We start from the raw sequence: 20,543 nt of genomic DNA, 5'->3' as shown, positions 1-20,543 counted from the left end.
GTGGGGGGGGGGTGTATGGGAATCGAGATAGAGTAGAGAAAGGGAATATAGGGATGTCCCAGGAGGGTTAGTCAGAAGGGGAAGAATCGAGAACAGGAGGGGACTTGAAGGACTAGACCTATAGAAAGGTATAAGGATTGGTTTTTAGTGGGTAAAGGGAGGGGGGAGTGAAGAGTAGGGGATTAGAGGGGGAGCAAACACGGAAAGATAGGGGATTTCCTTAGGATTTTGTCACATGTATTTGCACAGACACAAAGAGATGTCACGTAAGGGACATAAGGCACCTTTAGCAACTCTTATGTAGAAGAAGAAACGCGACACAGCACTTTATAGAGCACTAGATCAATAAATCAATAGTGTTTATACGTACACATATATACACATAACTATCACACCTATATTAAGATAGGAATTATAACTTCATATACACAAATATAAAGCATCCTCAAAAGGGAGCATAAGAAAATACAGCACACAGGGAGTAGGAACGAGGGGGGGGGGAAGGGAGAGGGGGGGAATTTAAGGAACTTTAAGGGGGATCTCTCATATGGATCTAGTACAGGAGGATAGTGAAGATCTCTCTTTGGGAATATAGGGATATTGAAGGTAGTAAGGTGATACAAACGGATTGTATGGGTGAAATGACAGAGGGCGATATGTTAAATGCGGACGAATGGAAGAGATGGAGTATTTAAGTTGTGTTGGAAATGTTTGTTAATTTGTTTTAATTGTTACATGTTAAAATGGAATAAAGATGTAATATACAAAAAAGAACAAGGGGGTAGTAAAACTAGAGGTGGATATCTCCCCCAGACCCCTGACTAGTATCCCCTGGCTATAAATAGAGAATAGACCAGATATTTCAAATATGCCATTTTTAGTGAAGTTGGTATTACAAATATGGGATAGGTCTATTACTAAATATAATTTATCAGCTAGACCTGGGCCCCTGACTCCCATAGTGGGAAATCCACAATTTCCACCGGGTATGCAAGTGGTCTCCTTATTGAATGATGAGAACACCTCTTATACACGTTTGGCAGGTTTTGGAATGAGGTAAAGATGAAGTAAAAAGTGAGTTAAGGCCAGAAAGACAAATTAATGGGAAACTGTGGATGGAGGTGGCCCAACTATTGGACTACACAAGATTCCTTAGGGCTCTTAATCCCCTCAACAGGCCATTTACGCCATTCGAGAAACTCTGCATAACAGAGATACCCATTACACATACTTTATCAGTGGTCTATGGCATGCTGAGGGAGGAGAAAGATAAGGGGCATACAAAATATATGAAAAAATGGGAACAAGATATGAGGAGAGAAATATCAGAGAAAGAATGGAGTAGAATATTTAAAATGACACATAGTTCAGTCATGTCTGCATTCCATCAAGAGAAAAATTACAAAGTACTATCCAGATGGTATAGGTGCCCAGAACGCAAAATTCAGAGATGTCCGATAGGTGCTGGAGATGTAGTATAGAAGATGGAACATATTTGCATATTTGGTGGAGTTGTCCTAGGATTACAACCATTCTGGGAGTCAGTATTTGAAATTTATCGCTTTGTGGAGGCAATACTGAAAAGGATCCCCTAATTGCATTATTAACATCGATACCAGGTCCAAAAAAAAAAATTACAAATGATATTCTAAGATTTATGCTGGTAGCTGCTAGAAAAGGTAAATCATGGGGATGGAAATCAACGGTCCCACCTTCAATAGAAAACTGGTCGAACATAATGGAAGAAATAAGATATATGGAGGAATTAAGTGCAAAGGATATATATAGGAAGGATAGTTATAAAAAGATATGGGAGAAATGGGAAGCATTTAGACAATCAGAATTTGTGAAAATGTTATATATATATATATATATAACACACACACACACACACACACACACACACACACACACACACACATATATATAAACTTTCAGAAAATATATAAATGATTACAAGATTTTTATCATTGGATAAGCATAGTATATGACCTGTATGAGTGGAAGATGGAAAGGAATGAGGATTGTTTTCTGGAGAGGGAGGGGGAATGGGAGGATGGGACGAAGAAGGGAAGACACGGGGTATATTTAGATGAAGTAGAATAGGAAAGGTAGTACACATCAGGTTTAGTAATGTAGGTTATTAATTAGTAGTTAGGATACACAATAAGAGTAGGACCAAAATATTCAGAGGGAGGGGGAGGATGGGACAAGGTATTAAGTATATATAAAGTAATAGGGGTTTATTGTTTAGTTATCACATTATTGAACACTTGAGGAATATGCATAATAAGTATAGAGTAATGTTGTAAAGGCACGATTGCGGCTGCGCATGCGCAAAGAGCAAACCGCGAGAATCGCGGCAAACTGCGCATGCGCGTGAATCGCGGCGAACTGCGCATGCACTCAAATCGCGGCAAACTGTGCATGCGCGAGAATCGCGGCAAAATGTGCGGGAAGGCGCACAGGAAGTGAGGCAGCTGTCTTTAATCCTATGACTATATAAGGAGGAGCCAGCCTCTCTTTCATTGCTGATGGTCTTGTCAGCTTGGTGTTTGTTTCCTGTGTTCGCTACTTAGACCTGCCTTGACTTGGATTGCCCTGGACTAATCTTTTGCTTGCTGCCAGCCCCTGGCCCCGGCCTGTTCCCTGGATTTGAGATAGCCTTCCGAATTTGTACTTCGCCTGCCCGACCGGATTTGACCCTTGGCTTACTGACCTCTCTACACAGATGTTTCTGCACAGTGTCTGTTTCCAGCCTACAGCACTCGTGCTCCTCGTTGCCCTGCGCCCTCCTGTTCCCAACTCCAGGGGTCGCAGGACACGAATCGCAAGAGACGCCTCCCCATCTTCCAGTCTCAGCCTCAGGTACGTGATAAATGTATATCAAAAGGGAAAATAGGGAGGTTTATATATTATAGGTTATAGTAGTTCACAAACACTAGAGGGGTATCCCAAATTAATCAAAAGGGTCATGATTCCCCCTCCCCCCCCTAGAAAACTATAAGAGTAGGAGCTTGAATGTGACAAGAGAGTGATAGGCGGAGTGAAGTTAGATGGTTGATAAGAGATTGACATATGAAGTGGGGTGTAAGTTGCTTTTAATTAGAATTATAAATAATCATTGATAATTAAGAGATAATCTGAAGCTAATATCTATGAATGTTTATGTATAAATGTACCTTTGTAGAAACCAAACAATAAAAATATATTAAAACAAAAAAAAATTAGCCTCGGAAAAAAAAAAATATATATTTCTTTTCACCTCCAATGTCACCTATAATATGTGCAAATTAATTAAACACTGGAATTTTTTAAAAGGAAGAAAAGATAACCAAAATAATTACAACAACATGGTTGTGTAAATATGCACACCCTTAACCAGCTCCCATCCATGGCCGTTCCTTAACAGCTGGATGGGAGCCTTATAGGAGCAGTAGGGCGTCTAAAGATGTCCTGCCGCTCCCCCCCCCGTGCACAGCGCACGCACACAAGGGGGGGAACTGTCAGAATGTAAACAGCCTGCTATGGCTGTTTACATTCAAGTGATTGGGCGTCGGGATCCGCTGTGACCAGTGCGGCTGGGACTGGCACGGCAACGCTGTCAGTGGAGATCATAGGGAGTTCAGTACACGATCTCCCTTTGATCTCTTCTCGGTCCCCGAATGCATATATATTACATCACTTTCTGCATTCAGTGTCTCCAGTTACAGATGCCGGTGAGAAGCTGATGAAGCAGATCTCTGCTTCATCAGCTTCTCTGGGGGTCCCTAGGTGACATGGAGTCCCTATAAAGAGGACCTGTTATTTGAATTGGCTATCACATAGGGGATTTCAATAGGATAAACCAACTTTCTCCTGGTTTGGAAGAACAGCTATTCTGAAAATGACTATTGCCCCTAGAATCCTGTATTTAGTGCATAATATTCCTATTTATTTACCGAAAAGTTTCTTCAAATCAATATGAGGCCTTTTTTTTAAATATAAATTATTTATTTGTACACGGGAAACATCGTGTATAGACATAGTGCATCAAGTAAACATCACAACAGTATGGTCACGGTAAACAAAAGAGGTGCATGAATGGTATACATGATTGTTATAATCGAGGGGGGTGCGTGGCCTCCGCTAACCTGCCGTATAGGAGAGTCGAGCATCATTGATGTTCCGCTGGGTAACCTTGCTCCTGGACGCGGTGTTAAAAGCCAGATCATGCGCTGACATATCTGTGCATATGCGGGACCACAACTGTTGTGGGTATTGATGAGGTGAGGGAAAGGGTGGGAGGCTTATTACATACAGGGGGGGGGGGAGACAGGCTGGGGGAAGAATGTCAGGAGGCAGTATTGGTGAGCAGTCTCTAACACTCAAGATTCCATGATCGCGCGTTATTCCGCAGTGGTGAATTCTATCCAGAGGCCGAGAATCTGGAGGAGGTGCCCTTGACGGAGCTGGTGTGGTCCTCCATGAGTCTGATATTGTTTATTTTGGAAAACCAAAGTTAGACCGAGGGAGGAGTCGCCTGTTTCCATAGTGTGGGTATACATGCACGGGCTGCATTCAGCAAGTGCACTAGAACCGACCGGGAGTAACTCTTGGGTGAGAAATGATTATGGTGGAGGAAGAAAAATGCTGGTTCGTTTGGGACGGTGTGGTCTGTAAATTTGAGTATTCGCGTGGACCTGGGTCCAAAAAGAGGTCACTAGTGGGCATGACCAGAAGATATGCAGCATATCCGCAGGGGAGGAGCCGCAGCACCAGCACGCGTCTGGTACGTTTCGGAACATCTGATGGAGTCTATAAGGGGTTCTGTACCATTTGTAGCCCTGCTCTTGGTATTTGTTGCAAATGGATGACTTCAGGGAGTTTTGTAGCATCCAATTTATTTCCTCCTGTGAGAATCGAGTCTCCAATTCTCGTTCCCATTGTTCAAGAAAATGTAGCGGGAGGTCTAGGTTAGTGCTAACTGGTAACATAGGGAGAGCGTTTTAGCGATGGGTCCTGTGTCTGTGCATGTTCCGTGCGTAAGTAGAAGGAGCTGGGAGTGAGGAGAGAAAGTGTGTCAATTGTTGGTGTCAGCACCTTCCAAGATTCCTCAGGTCGGGATCCCCCGAGAGGTCTCCCAGAGCTTGTCAGGACCGCCCATTAAGAAAATGTAGCACCCGGAATTTGCCTGTGGTCAAAAGACGGCGAAACGGGCCGTCTACCAGCCACGGGGGGAACCCGGGGTTACCCATTATCAGCTGCATAGACTAGGGCGCCCTAGATAGTTGTTTCCTCTCGAACACACAACGGGTCACCTGTCAGGTAGGTCCTATTGTCGGGTGTGTTCTGGTCATCCTGGGTAGTGGCCGTTTATACCAAGGTAAGACTGGTAGGGGGATGTTGGTAGTTGATTGTTCCAGCTCAATCCAAGGCTTGGAGTCACCGTGGTGGCACCAGTCAATCACACGGGCAAGGTGAGAGGCTATGTAGTAGATATGGAAGTCTGGTAAGGCAAGCCCTCCCGCTGCCTTGGGGCGTCGCAGAATCGACAGCCGGAGCCTATGGACCTTAGCGGCCCAAATAAAAGTTGGTCACCGCAGCCTGTAGGGACCGGAAACATGCACGTGGGATCAGTATCGGAAGGGCCTGGAGAGGATAGAGGAGGTGTGGGAGGATATTTTGTTTGATGACATTACAACGCCCAGTCCAGGAGAACGTAGAGCGGGACGAACCCTGCAGATCCGACCTGACCCTATGTAACAGTGGGGGAAAATTGAGACTGTAGGTGTCCGCCAGATTCCGGTGTAGTAAGATGCCCAAGTATTTGATTGATGTGGAAGACCACTGATATGGGAAGTTCCTTTGAAGACAGGCCAATGACAGGGGTGGAATAGGTTCAGAGCTTCTGAATTCTGGGTGTTAATATGGTAGTTCGATAGCTCGCCGTAACATTGCAAAGCCAATAGTAGGTTGGGTATGGTTGTGTCTGGGGCCGAGGGGAAAAACAGTAAGTCGTCTGTGTATGCTGCTACCTTCTGCGTGCCCCCCCCCCCCCCCCCATTGTCACGCCCTGGATATCAGGGTGAGCTCGGATGGTCCGGAGCAGGGGTTCAAGGGACAGAATGAAAATGAGAGGTGAGAGTGGGCAACCCTGCCTAGTGCCGTTGGAGATTGTGAATGTGGCGCCGTTGCCGCAAACCCTGGCCGTTGGGTGGGAGTATAAGGCTAGAATCCATGAGAGCATGACTGGGCCTAGCCCAACGTGTTCCAATGTGAGATGAAGGAAAGACCAGTCGACCTTGTCGAAAGCCTTTTCCGCGTCCGTGGACACAACCAGACTCGGGATGGACTTCGACAAGGCCGAGTGTATAATGTTAAGGGCACAGGTGGTGTTATCGCACGCCTCTCTGGAGGATGAGACCTTTTTTGTACGTTCTTATGGGGACGCCTAGACTAACTCTTAAGTGGCAAAACAATCACCCGGATTTAAGAGAGAGGGAATTACTAATCCCATTGATTCCATGCAAAACTTGCAGAACTGCAAAAATTTGGAGATTTTAAGTCTAGGGTGGGACCTACTCCTCTTTTCAGTTGTGGAATCATGAATAGGTTAGAGTAAAATCCCTAAAACTTTGGAAAGCTTGCTCTAAGGTTATCGCTGTGCAAACCGTTTAGGAGGAGCGAATATTTTCCCAGGATGTTGCCAAAGCACAACTTCATTTCCACAAATCATTTGACAGGTAAAACTGCTCCCCTTATATGTATATAATGTGCATTTAGCCGTTTAGAGTTCAGCTTTAACCTGAAACCTAACCCATCTACAGATTCTGAGAAATCAGATTCTAGAGAAATCCACACAGTTTTCTGCAGCTGGCCTAAACAAGTTATTACAGTCACGTACAAACCACATTTTAGTATGAATAATACCACTTTAAATATAGGCAAGGCTACACGAAGAAAAAAAAAGAAAAGATAAAACTACAGAATATTGAAAATCTAAAAAGCTTACCTTTACAGCAGTAAGAAATGCACAAGTAGAACCACCAAAATCAGTATTAATTTCAACATAAATATCTTCGTGTGAGAGGCTTGGCCAGTAACGGACTGTTCCTTCACTTGTAGCTGCCATTACAGCAACGGACTAAAAAAAAAAAAAAAACAGTAAATAAAAACATGATTATTTCCCATTCAGGTAAATATGAAGGTTATATTAAATTGCTTCATGTGGTAGTCTTTAAGAGCTATTACCCTCCTAAAGTTTAAAGATTTCTCTAAAAAAATAAAAAATTAAGAAGGTGTTATTCACCACACATGCATATTCTAAAATGTCTTAAATTGATATTACAGTCAAAAGATTGTTAAGTCCCTTGGCATCCTCACGTCCAAAATACACTGTAAAGGATATGACTCATGGGTTCTTAAACCACCAGAGTTTAGAGGGCGAGAGGCTGCAGGGACCAGTCGAGCAGTCAGATGGGACCAGGGTTCAGGCGAGTATATCTTTGTTATTTTAGACCCTATACGAAAAGCAGCACTTAACCCTTGCAGTGCGGAGATGCCCACTGCAGGGGTTGTTTCCTTCTGCCCGGAGTTCTTCTTTAACCACTTGCTGACCGGGGTGTTAAACCCCCTTCCTGCCCAGGCCATTTTTCAGTATTCAGCGCTGCGGTACTTTGACATTTATTCCGTAATGCAACGCTGTACTGAAATTAATTTTATACAATTTTTTTAGGGACAGATAAGAGTTTGGTGGGTTCTTTTGGTGGGATTTAATCACTACTGCAATTAAAACAAAAAAGGCTAGAGCGCACTACCTGCTGGGTAAAAAACCTTATTCGGCTATAAAGACGTGTGCTATAAAAACGTGAGTAGACAGGAATACAGTGTGCAGGCTCTGTCAAAAACAGGGAGAGGAACCCTGTGAGTACACAAATAAAATCACACAATGAGAAAGCGCCACTACTGTAAAGAAAACATTCACGTTACGGTTGTCAGCATATCGCGTGTCAGCTGGTCCTACAATGCCGGGAAAATGTGCAGAAGAACAGTCTGAGAACTGTCAGGGGTGATCGTGTGAACAACGCGGACTCAGCTGGCCAGGCTGAGCCGCGGCTGCACGAGTATGAGGCGATGTTAGTGCCGGACCGTATGGGGACCCCAATAGTCTGTAGGGGCTGTATCTCTAGGATGTCAAAAACGAAGGGGAATGGAAGAGCTGGACAAGGATGGTGTCCAATGCCGGCGGCTACGCGTTTTTGAGGCTCTGCCTCTTTGTCAAGCCTAAGTTGAAAGTGCAATAGAGATGGCGGGATGTCTTGCCAGTGTTTAAATATGACAGCTGGGAGGAGTCAACCGCTGTCCAGAGTGACTGTGATTGGTGGAGGAGACGAGTCTAAGAGGACACTCCCACTTAGGGGCTGTGCTTAGGGGAATAGGCATAGATCGAGCCGAGCAAGTCTATCATAAAGGTAGAGTGGGAGGAGAGATGAAGGGATGAGCAAAAACGCCCACATTGACTTTGAGGGCCTTATCAACTCCAATGTCACCCACACTTCCCTTGGACCGAAATCCACTTTCTTCCCTGTTCAGTCTAAAGGTCCTTTTATTGAAACGTTTTACCACGTCGTTTATGCTGATCTACTAGAGATATGCAAAAAGGCCAAACACCACCCGAATTTGACTACCTTGGAAAATAAGGCCCTCCAAAACCTTATTTCTAACAATGATATTGTCATCAAACAGGCAGATAAGGGAGGTGGGATTGTGATGCAAAATAAGTCCACCTACATAAATGAAGCCCGTAGACTACTTGCTGATAATACCACTTATACACTTCTCCCATCAGATCCCCTAACATCTTTTTCTAATGAATTGGCCGCTCTCATCAACCCAGCGTTTACCAATAAAATTATCAACAAAAAAGAAAAAGCTTGTCTAAATCCCAAATTCCCAAGTACACCCTATTTTTACCATCTACCAGAAATCCACAAGGACAGCAACAACCCCCCTGGACGTCCCATCATTGCTAGTACTAATAGTCTTACTAGCGGTCTTTCCATCTACATTGACCAGTTCCTTCAACCAATAGTACAGACCCTCCCATCTTACATAAAGGATTCTGGCCACCTCATTCAAACTTTATCCAACTACAAATGGGACCCCTCCTACAGTTGGGTCTCCCTAGATGTCAGTTCTCTATATACTTCCATCCCCCACCTAATTGGTCTCAATGCCCTTCAGTTTTTTCTGGCTAAATCTTCTATCAATAATACTCAAGTGCAGTTTCTTATAAATTGTACTGAGTTCACCCTGACGCACAACTACTTTTCGTTTTCAGGAAAATTTTATTTACAAACACAGGGGACAGCTATGGGGGCAAATTATGCCCCTAGCTACGCAAATCTTACCATGGGCCACTGGGAGACCCTGAACATTTGGAACAACAACCCATATGCCAAGCACCTAATATTCTATGGCCGTTACATCAATGATATTTTGATCATCTGGGACGGCCCCCCGAATAGCGTGTCCTTATTCCTCAATCATTGCAACAACAATCAATTTGGATTAACCTTCACCTATGAGGTCAACACCACCAAACTAGTTTTCCTCGATCTTGAGTTGTCCTCCCTTGGTTGTGACATTATTACCAACAATCACGTGAAACCGACGGGAGGTAACTCATATCTCCATTTTGACAGCTGTCACCATCCCAGATGGAAAAAGAACATTCCGAAGAGTCAGTTTTGCAGATTGAGAAACTGTACCCAACAAGGTGACTACATTACATCTAGCCAGCTCCTACTAGATAAGTTCAGAGAGAAAAACTATCCAAATGATATCATTACTGAAGCCTTTTCCTATTATGCCAATACCGAATCGAGCGAAAACCTCAGACACAAGTCCACCAATGGCGAACAAGACAAAACCAGATTCATCACCACTTTTAACAATAGTCACACTGCCATACAACGAGCACTCCGGAAAAATTGGCATATATTGCAGAAAGATTCCAGGTTGGGCCCAACCCTACCATCCAAACCGTCCATTAATTTTAAGAAATCTAGGAACATGAAAAATATGGTAGGACCCAGCCGTAAGTTCCAGGGCGCAGATGCCCGCCCCAGGCATTTCTTGTTTGATAATAGAGTTGGGACGTTTCAATGTCGGAAACCAAGATGCCTACATGTCAATTTACTGATCATGGTCAAACTCGTTTCCACGACCACCTGAAGAATTCCTATTCCATTAGGCAATTTATCACCAGTACACATGACCATGTTGTCTATGGCCTCACTTGCTCATGTGGATTATTATATGTTGGTCGTACAATACGCCCATTACGTACCAGGATAGGTGAACACAGACGCCTAATCGAGAAAGGAGACTTTGATCATAGCGTCCCCCGGCATTTTACCCTTAAGCACCACAAGCGGACCCAAGATCTCCGGGTGTTCGCAATCGAACACATTTCCACAGAGCTATCGGTTTCTGAGCGTTTTCACCGTCTTTGTAACCGTGAGACTTTTTGGATCTTCAAACTAAATTCTCTGGTACCCGTATGTCTCAATGAGGAGATTGAGGTCAATACCATCTTGTAATTCATGCTGATTAGATTGTTCATCTATTTAACCCTTTTGTTTTCTTTTTTAGTCCTTTGTCTTTCACACATATATATTTTTTATGATGGTAGCTCCTTTTAGTGTTTTTAATAACATTTTTTGAATAAACCAGCTTTTAATGTGTACTTTTTCCAGCTCATGGACCTATAGACACTTACCGGTGGGAAGCAATGGGATGACATGCGCATGTACAGGTGTACGCGTACAGATAGGTGTATAAGTGTACACACACGTGTGTATGTAGGCACATATGTATGATTTTTGCCCTTATGGATGGGTCCACCATACAATGAGTTTTCCTAAGCACAGTCCCAACAGACCCCCATCCTTTGCTAATGATTTTCCTCATTATATACACATTTCTAATCTATGTAGCACGACCTACTATTTTACCTCGTTTTGGTTGAACATACAGCCATATAGATTCTTTATACCCCAGATATCCAGTCTGTGTCTATCGTAGGCACACACTCATACATCCAGGCTGTCATGAAGCACCCTTAGATGACAATGCTATCAATATGCCATCCTTGTGGGCTTTTTTGCTCATCCCTTCATCTCCCCTCCCACTCTACCTTTATGATAGACTTGCTCGGCTCGATCTATGCCTATTCCCCTAAGCACAGCCCCTAAGTGGGAGTGTCCTCTTAGACTCGTCTCCTCCACCAATCACAGTCACTCTGGACAGCGGTTGACTCCTCCCAGCTGTCATATTTAAACACTGGCAAGACATCCCGCCATCTCTATTGCACTTTCAACTTAGGCTTGACAAAGAGGCAGAGCCTCAAAAACGCGTAGCCGCCGGCATTGGACACCATCCTTGTCCAGCTCTTCCATTCCCCTTCGTTTTTGACATCCTAGAGATACAGCCCCTACAGACTATTGGGGTCCCCATACGGTCCGGCACTAACATCGCCTCATACTCGTGCAGCCGCGGCTCAGCCTGGCCAGCTGAGTCCGCGTTGTTCACACGATCACCCCTGACAGTTCTCAGACTGTTCTTCTGCACATTTTCCCGGCATTGTAGGACCAGCTGACACGCGATATGCTGACAACAGTAACGTGAGTGTTTTCTTTACAGTAGTGGCGCTTTCTCATTGTGTGATTTTATTTAATCACTACTGGGGTTTTTTTATTTTTTTACTATATAACAAAACAAAAGTACAGTAAATTTTGAAAAAAAAAAACAGTTTTCCCTATGTTATGTTATAAAACATTACCCATATTTTTGGTAAAATATAAAAGATGGGGTCACGTCGGGTAAATAGACACCAAACATGTCAAGCTTTAAAATTTAAGCCCGCTCACTCTTATCTGGTATAATCCTACTTTTCCTCCGGGTAAATCTCTCAATTTCGTGTGGAATTGGCTACCTAGGGGCAGCGTGACTGCTAACCATTTCTTTCAATCAGGTGCATTTAAGGACAGAGACTCTATTGGCTTAACCTCCTTAGCGGTATTCCCGAGTGTGGCTCGGGGTTAATTTTCTGTACCATAAGTGGTAACCCCGAGCCACACAGCATGTCTCTTACCTTCTTCCTCGAGCCGCGCGGTGTCCTCCATCAGTCTTCCAGGTTACGGCCCTTGCGAGCGTACGCGTCACAGGGGGGCGGGAGATTTAAAAGTTAAAAAAAAAAACACGCCAGGGAGGTTAATGTTGAATACAAGACGCAGATTTCCCTCTCTGGTCTTATTTTCAACTCAGGCATTTTCTTAATATCTCGCAAGATAAACGAATGTATACTAGAGCTCTGACACCATTGGAGTCCCTCTGTACTTCAAAGGAACCCCTTAGACATGTAATTTCCGCACTTTATCGACTTAACCTTACTCCGGACTCTCAGCCACCTGATAAACAAACTCAAATGGGAGAGGGACCTTGGGATCACTGTCTCTGACCAGGAATGGGAAAATATAAAATTTAATTTTCTCCTCAGATCCTCACTGCCCCATCCAATACTGGCGGGGGAGGGGGGGGAGCAGCGGGGATCAGAGGAGACAGAGAGGGCAGGAGAAGCTGTCCGGTGCCTGCAGGGGGCAGATGTTTTTTGATGAAAGCCATTATTATGAGCTTATAACAGAAGGCATAAAGCCACCAACGTAAGGCTTACGGAATTGGTTTATGTCGGTGGCAGTGAAAGGGTTAATCTCAGAAAGAGCTGTTAAATTGTTGTATTTGAATACCTTGGTAATATGTTTTGCATTTTGGCTATTGGAATATTGGCATTATCATCAAACTGAGTTTGTGTAGCTAATATTGATTACATTGATTGATGTTTTGTTGAGACAAAGAGAATAACTGTACTTGACGGTAGTATTATTAAATTCAGTATTTACAATTATGGAGTCTGTTATTTTCATGTTAAACCTTGCCAGGTGCATAGTACCTCCTACTCTAAAATTATCCAGGTACCTGTTTTTATTTTCTATTATTGAAAGTAATAATATCCTGTGTGAAACATTCTAAGATAGATACATTGATGTCATTTTAGACGCAACTGGAGGCACTGGTTCACACCTGGGCGTTTTGTAGTGCGTTTGAAAGCTCTGCAAAACGCTCAAACACCGAAATCCCATTATGGGTATGGTTCACACCTGGGCGTATTACAGGCCGTATGAACGCGCTACAAAACGCGAATCACAGTAAAAATGTGCATCACGAAACGCGCAGCAAACGCGCATATTCGATAGGCCTAGGTGTGAACCCAGCCTCATATTGATATTCTTTATATATACATTTATTTTAGGGAAACTGATTGCTGAGATATTACCTATCATTTTAAAACCCACTGGCATTATCTGAAAAAATCTATATGCATATGGTTGCCGCCCTCAAGATGAACCTCTGACCTCATCCCTGTTTTCTCTCACTCCCTTGCGTTATGAGACAGTGTTAGGCATAAATCAAAACGTGCCTTTTTGTGAGCAGATTATAGCTCATTTATGTTAATGAGCAAACGTGCATAAAAACACGCAAAAACAGCAACTGTGCATCTATGGGGCCAAAATGAGCTGTAATATGCCAAAAAAAGCTCATGTCCTTTTTTCAGCGACAGGCGTTTTGCGATAAAACGCTCAGATGTGAACAGGGCCATAGAAATAAATAAGATTTTTTTGGGGGCATATTTTTTTTTTTAGGGCAGAAAAAGTGCTACAAAACGCTCAGTGTAAGCCAGGCCTCAAGTATTATGGGAATTTGATTTCTTCTTTTTTAGCACTAGTTAGTTATCATTATGTGTCCTCTCTTTTCACTGGGTTTTAACAATCCACTCAAGTTTCATTGGTGGTCACATCTCGGCTAAACAGTGGTTTACTTTTTGCTTAGGACTTTAGGCATAAAGTATTTTCAGCAATTAGGGGAATGCGATGGCATACCTTTATTTGTACATTATTGTTACATCCTAATATTGTTACCTCCTAATAAGATGCTATGTTCAAACACTCTTGAAGGGCAATTCCTACCCCTTGGCCATTACCCCCTCTGAACAATGTTGTCGTAATGACCCTCACACTCCTGGCATTATTTCTTTAATCTATAATGGCCTCCTCTACTTTCTCCGTAACTACCTACCAGCTTAAATGGCAACAGGATTTCAGGTGTTCTCTTGAAGATTGGCAAGCCATATGGACAGTTATGGCACGCTGTTCTAGGAAGGTGTTGGCTTTGTAAAATTCCTAAAAAGTAGTATTTTGTTGGTACTACACTGGCCCCCCTTTGCGAAATACATCCCTTCTTACCAGCCCAGTTGTTTTCATGGTTGCTCTGGTTCTGTTAAACATTTGGTGGTCTTGTCAAAGTGTGTCCAAACTGTGGATTAGAACGTATAACCTTTTACGCCACATTTCTGAATGTCTCCGCATCTCCGCCTTGTCTCGCTTAGAAAGGATCCCAGACACACACACACCTTTGCTGCTACTAAAATGACAACAGCTAGAGCTTGGAAATTTTAGTCCCTGAGATTTGAAGTCAAGCACCGCCTCAACATTACATTAGTCAATAAAAAGCTTACTGCAATACTTAATGACACAATTAAACAATTTTAGTGATTCCAGACTGTCTATTTTTTTTTTGTCCCCACTGTTGTCCATCTGACTATATGACATCTTCGAGCTCCCATCTTGCTTCGGATTTTGTAAGTTTGCCCCCTTACAAGGTGTATTTTAAATGATAGAGACAGAATATCAGCCAAAGATCCAGAAAAAAACCACTGCACAGCGTGTGGAGCCGTGAACAGGGCCAACTGATCGGAAGCCGATTAATCGATTATTGAAAAAGTTGACAACTTTTTCAATAATCGATTATAATCGATTATGTCGATTAGTTGTTGCAGCCCTACACATTATACAAATTTAATAAATTGAGTTGCAGTTCAGTGAGTAAAAGAACTATTTGATCCCCAAGTGAGACATGACTTAGTACTTGGAGGAGAAACCCTTGTTGGCAAGCACAGAGGTAAGACATTTCTTGTAGTTGGTTACTAGGTGTGCACACATCTCAGGAGGGATTTTGGTCCACTCTTTACAGATCTTTTCTAAATCCTTAAGTTTTCTTGGCTGTCGCTTGGCAACTCGAAGTCCCAGCTCCCTCCATACATTTTCTATAGGATTAAGGTCTGGAGGCCACTCCATGACTCTGTTTTTTTTTGAGCCACTGCTTTGTTGCCTTGGCGGTATGTTTTGGGTCATTGCCATGCTGAAAGACCCTTCCATGACCCATCTTTAGCGTTTTGGCTGAGGGAATATTTTGCAATACATGGCCCCGTCCATTGGCCCCTCAATGCGGCAAAGTCAGCCTGAAACTTAAAGGGGTTCTAAACCCTCCGGTTTTTTTTGCCTATATCTACTGCTAGCAAGCAGTAGAATAGGCAAAAAGTAAAAAAAAAAAAAAAAACGCTTTAACAGCAGTTTACACTTACCGTGTTATCGCTGTGCGCTCCCACCGGAGAATCTGAACCTGATCGAGCGGCCGTGAAGCATCTTGGGCGGGCGCATGCGCAGTTCGGATTATCGGCCGGGATACGAGCAGAGACGCAAGGTAAGTCTATGGACGCCTGCACCCGCATGCAGACACCGCTGGATCGGAAGTGCCTGCAGGGACAGAGGAGTCAGCGCTGGATCGGAGAGCTGCCGCACCGCTGGAGGGACAGATGAAAACATCAGGAAAGAAGATTGGATTAAGAGACATCATTAAAGGTAGGTGCTAACATTGACATGGGGGGGAGGGAAAACATTTTTAGACTTTAATGTCACTTTAAGCAGAGAAACAGCCCCAAAGCATAATGTTTCCACCTCTATGCTTGACTGTAGGGATGTTGTTCTTAGGGTCATAGTCAGTACTCAAACACGGTGAGTCAAGTTAATGCCAAATAACTCAATTTTGGTCTCATCTGACCACAGCACTTTCTTCCAATCTTTCACTGAATTATTTAGATGTTCATTGGCAAAATTCAGACAGGCCTGTACGTGTGCCTTGTTGAGCAGGGTGACCTTGCTGGCGCTGCAGGATCTCAATTCATGGTGGTGTATTGTGTTACCAATGGTTTGTTTGGTGACTGTGGTCCCAACTGCCTTGAGATCATTCACGAGCTCCTCCCGTGTATTTCTGGGGTGATCCAGAAATGAGGAGAAATCCTGCATGTAGCTCCAGACCGAGCACGATTTATGGTTATGTTGTATTCCTGCCATTTGTGAATAATCACTCCAACAGTTGTTTCCTTCTCACCAAGCTTCTCACTGATGTCTTGTAGCCCATTCCAGCCTTGTGCAGGTCTACAATCTAGTCCCTAACGTCCTTTGACAGCTCTTTGGTCTTGCCAATTGTGGTGAGGTTTAAATGGAAGAAAGATTCTGTGTCCTTTATACACATAAGTTGCCGTTAGGAGCACCTTCTTAAATTGACAGGACTAATCTGTATACCAAATAGCCAGCCTGTGGGAGTCAGAATTATTGTTGGTTGGTAGGGGGATCAGATACTTATTTTACCTACTGAACCGCAATTCAATTTATAAAACATTTGTATCATGTGTTTTTGGTTGATAATCTGTCTCCATTATTTAAAATACACCTAGGATATAAATTATAGACCTTTCATTTATTTCTAAGATGGCAAACTTAGCAAATCTGCAGGGGATCAAATAATTATTTTCCTCACTGTATGGGAGTTGAGCAACAAAGTCAGGACTGGCTGGGAATTTAGAAAACCATTGTACAAGTCAAGTAGGATAGTGAAAGAGTGATTTTTTGTTTTTTGTTTTGTTTTAATTGCCTGTTTCTGGGTTATACATAGTTAAGGTCTGAGCAAGCAAAATTGTGTTTCAGTATATTCCAGAGAAACCAGTTTAAACTACAAATTGTATCTTGTATCTCAGTTTGTGTTTATTGCTTATTTACTTTGCAAATGCCCCCCTAAGTTGTCTCATCAACCTTACTATCATGATTAGTTTTGTAATTTTGTTTATGTGCATGAATTTTATTGGTTTATGCTCCGCCATTACCCTTTTAGTTTCACATATAACCTTTGTTTTATTTTGAATATAGAGTGAATACACAATTAGGCGTGACACTTTATTCCCAAGCACTGGTCTGAAGTTCGCAGCATGATTGAATCCCAGGAAATCTTAACGAGATGAACCCACACCTCCAGGTAGGACTTAAGTCCCACTATGGGTCCATGCCCCTTCAGAGCCGGTTTCCTGAGGAACCCTAACAGATGGCATTGCTATTTAAAAGTAAATATGCACCAATCTTTTATTCAAATGAAGCCGATGCATCACTATTGGCTAATTTGACAACTCGGGTATTGTATTGTTGCCCCAACCTATACAACACCTATGTTAGCCATAAATAGCTCAAATTGCATCTGGTTCCTGTTGAATCAGCAAACATTCAGGCCTGGATGGTCCTGTCTGCACCTACCAACTCCAACTGAAAAATGATGGACTACAATCTTAATACAAATTAGGAAACTAAACATGAGATTGTAAACCATTACAGGAGTTTGGAGTGGTGGGACCATGGGGAACAAAAGGTAGCCACCTTCCAGAAGGAAGGACAGTGTCAGCCAAAATTCAGAGAGGATTTGAGGAACTACAGAATGATGCACAAATAAACTACATTTTGTATTATTAGTTAAAGCCCATTACCACCTTTGCAGAGGTATTTTTTTTAACTGCCTCCGGGCCGGCCGTAGTAGAAAAACGGCTGGCTCGGAGCTCTCTCGATCTGAGCGGGCGAGCGGGAAATTGCCGTTTTTAATTTTTGCTATCACATAGAGGGGTTTTTATTAGCCCCCGTATGTGATAGCAATAAAGTTTAGTGGGGGGGGAAAGGAAAAAAATGTAAGTCCCCCCCCCTCAAATATAAAGTTACACATAAAAAAGAATAAAAAACCCCCCCAAAAAAATTAAAGTCCCCACCCATACATACATGCATGCAAACATGCGTCGGGGGTGCATACGTGCTAAAAAGACGATTGCGCCCATTACGCCGGACGTTACATATCGCCGCGAACGCCCGAGTGAGACCTATAAGTCTAGGGCCATCAATCACTGATAACACTAAACTGATGAGCGGTAAAAACTTTTAAAGTGTCGCCTATGGCCAATTTTGGGTATTTTAGTTTTCTGCGATTTCGCAGGTGCGCGCAATTTTAGAGCTTGACATGTTTGGTGTCTATTTACCCGACGTGACCCGATCTTTTATATTTTACCAAAAAACTGGTTAATAATAAATGTTTCCTAACAATGTTAAAAAAAACCTTTTTTTTCAAAATTTTCTGTAATTTTTCCTAATTATAGTAAAAAATAAAACCCCCAGTGGTAATTAAATACCACCAAAATAAAGCTCTATCTGTCCCCAAAAAATGGTATAAAATTAATTTCAGTACAGCGTTGCATGACGGAATAAACGTCAGTCAAAGTACCGCAGCGCTGAACACTGAAAAATGGCCTGGCCAGGAAGGGGGTCTAAACACCTGGTCTTGAAGTTGTTAAACATATGCCAGCAAGGGCGCATTCGCGTGGTGACTTGGCATGGATGCGTGTTGACCCCCTAAACTTGGTGTTCCCCCTCTTCTGACACCTCCACTATCTGACTCGCATAATGGGACCATCTAGGAAGGTGAAACAAAAGCCAAAGACTCTGTCGTCCGGGCCCTAGATGGTGCCTGCCTCGCCTACAGATGATTCCACATGTGCTGCATATGACATTTTGGACAAGCTGTACCCTCGGCTCCTCTGCTGGCCAATATTCGTTCAGTATTCCGGTTAGAGATCACTGCGGTTACGAAGCTGCTCTCAACAGACCTGCTGAAAGAAATGCCTGACATTGGAGGCCGCACTGCTGGAACAAAGAATGGATGATGCTACCACAGTTTTAGATGGTCACAAATCTTTGCTGGAAGATCTCCAGAAAGAGACCCAAGTTCTACAGGACAAGCTGGAGGATATGGAAAACAGGGCCCGGAGAGGTAATCCATGAGTCTGCGGCCTACGTGAACATACAGGTGAAACTCGAAAAATTAGAATATCGTGCAAAAGTTCATTCATTTCACTAATGCAACTTAAAAGGTGAAACTAATATACGAGATAGACTGATTACATGCAAAGCAAGATAGTTCAAGCTGTGATTTGTGTGATTTGTCATAATTGTGATGATTATGGCTTACAGCTCATGCCCCAAAGCCACAATCTCAGAAAATTTGAATATTACATGCAATCAAAACTAGGATTGTACATAGAACAATATCAGACCTCTGAAAAGTATAAGCATACTCAGTACTTGGTTTGGGCCCCTTTTGCAGCAATTACTGCCTCAATGCGGCGTGGCATGGAAGCTATCAGCCTGTGGCACTGCTGAGGTGTTATGGAACACCAGGATGCTTCAATAGCGGCCTTCAGCTCTTCTGCATTGTTTGGTCCCATGTCTCTCATCTTTCTCTTGGCAATGCCCCATAGATTCTCTATGGGGTTCAGGTCAGGCGAGTTTGCTGGCCAATCAAGCACAGTAATCCCACGGTCATTGAACCAGGTTTTGGTGCTTTTGGCAGTGTGGGCAGGTGCCAAGTCCTGCTGGAAAATTAAGTCAGCATCCCCATAGAGCTAGTCTGCGGAAGGAATCATGAAGTGCTCCAAAATGTCCTGGTAGACGGCTGTGTTTACCCTGGACCTAATGAAGCACAGTGGACCAACACCAGCAGATGACATGGCTCCACAAATCAACACAGACTGTGGAAACTATGAACCCCAGGATGCTTTAATAGCGGCCTTCAGCTCTTCTGCATTGTTTGGTCCCATGTCTCTCATCTTTCTCTTGGCAATGCCCCATAGATTCTCTATGGGGTTCAGGTCAGGCGAGTTTGCTGGCCAATCAAGCACAGTAATCCCACGGTCATTGAACCAGGTTTTGGTGCTTTTGGCAGTGTGGGCAGGTGCCAAGTCCTGCTGGAAAATTAAGTCAGCATCCCCATAGAGCTAGTCTGCGGAAGGAATCATGAAGTGCTCCAAAATGTCCTGGTAGACGGCTGTGTTTACCCTGGACCTAATGAAGCACAGTGGACCAACACCAGCAGATGACATGGCTCCACAAATCAACACAGACTGTGGAAACTACACATGGACTTCAAGCATCTTGCAGTGTGTGCCTCTCCATTCTTCCTCCATACTCTGGGTACTTGGTTTCCAAATGAGATGCAAAATTTGCTCTCATCAGAAAAGAGGACTTTGGACCACTGAGCAACAGACCAGGTCTGTTTTTCTTTAGCCCAGGTAAGACGCTTCTGGCATTGTTTGTTGTTCAGGAGTGGCTTGACAAGAGGAATACGACATTTGAAGCCCATGTCCAGGATCCGTCTGTGTGTGGTGGCTCTTGATGCACTGACTCCAGCCTCAGTCCACTCCTTGTGAAAGTCCCCAACACTTTTGAATGGCCTTGTCCTGT

The 20,543-nt window shown here is 43.4% G+C and overlaps 1 protein-coding gene across 1 annotated transcript in view; it reads right to left on the bottom strand.

Moving 5' to 3' along the window:
- NUP133 (nucleoporin 133) overlaps positions 1-20,543 on the bottom strand; it is a 508,027-nt gene that overhangs the window by 410,015 nt on the left and 77,469 nt on the right. The window contains exon 5 of the mRNA XM_018561308.1: positions 6,995-7,126. Coding sequence (XP_018416810.1) covers positions 6,995-7,126 — 132 coding nt within the window. The remainder of the gene's footprint in view (positions 1-6,994; positions 7,127-20,543) is intronic.

This window comes from Nanorana parkeri, unplaced genomic scaffold, assembly GCF_000935625.1.
Source record: "Nanorana parkeri isolate BGI_ZX_2015 unplaced genomic scaffold, ASM93562v1 scaffold515, whole genome shotgun sequence".
NCBI classification, from domain to species: domain Eukaryota; kingdom Metazoa; phylum Chordata; class Amphibia; order Anura; family Dicroglossidae; genus Nanorana; species Nanorana parkeri.
Note: the sequence above shows the minus strand (reverse complement) of the source record. Positions and strands in the feature narration are given on the sequence as shown.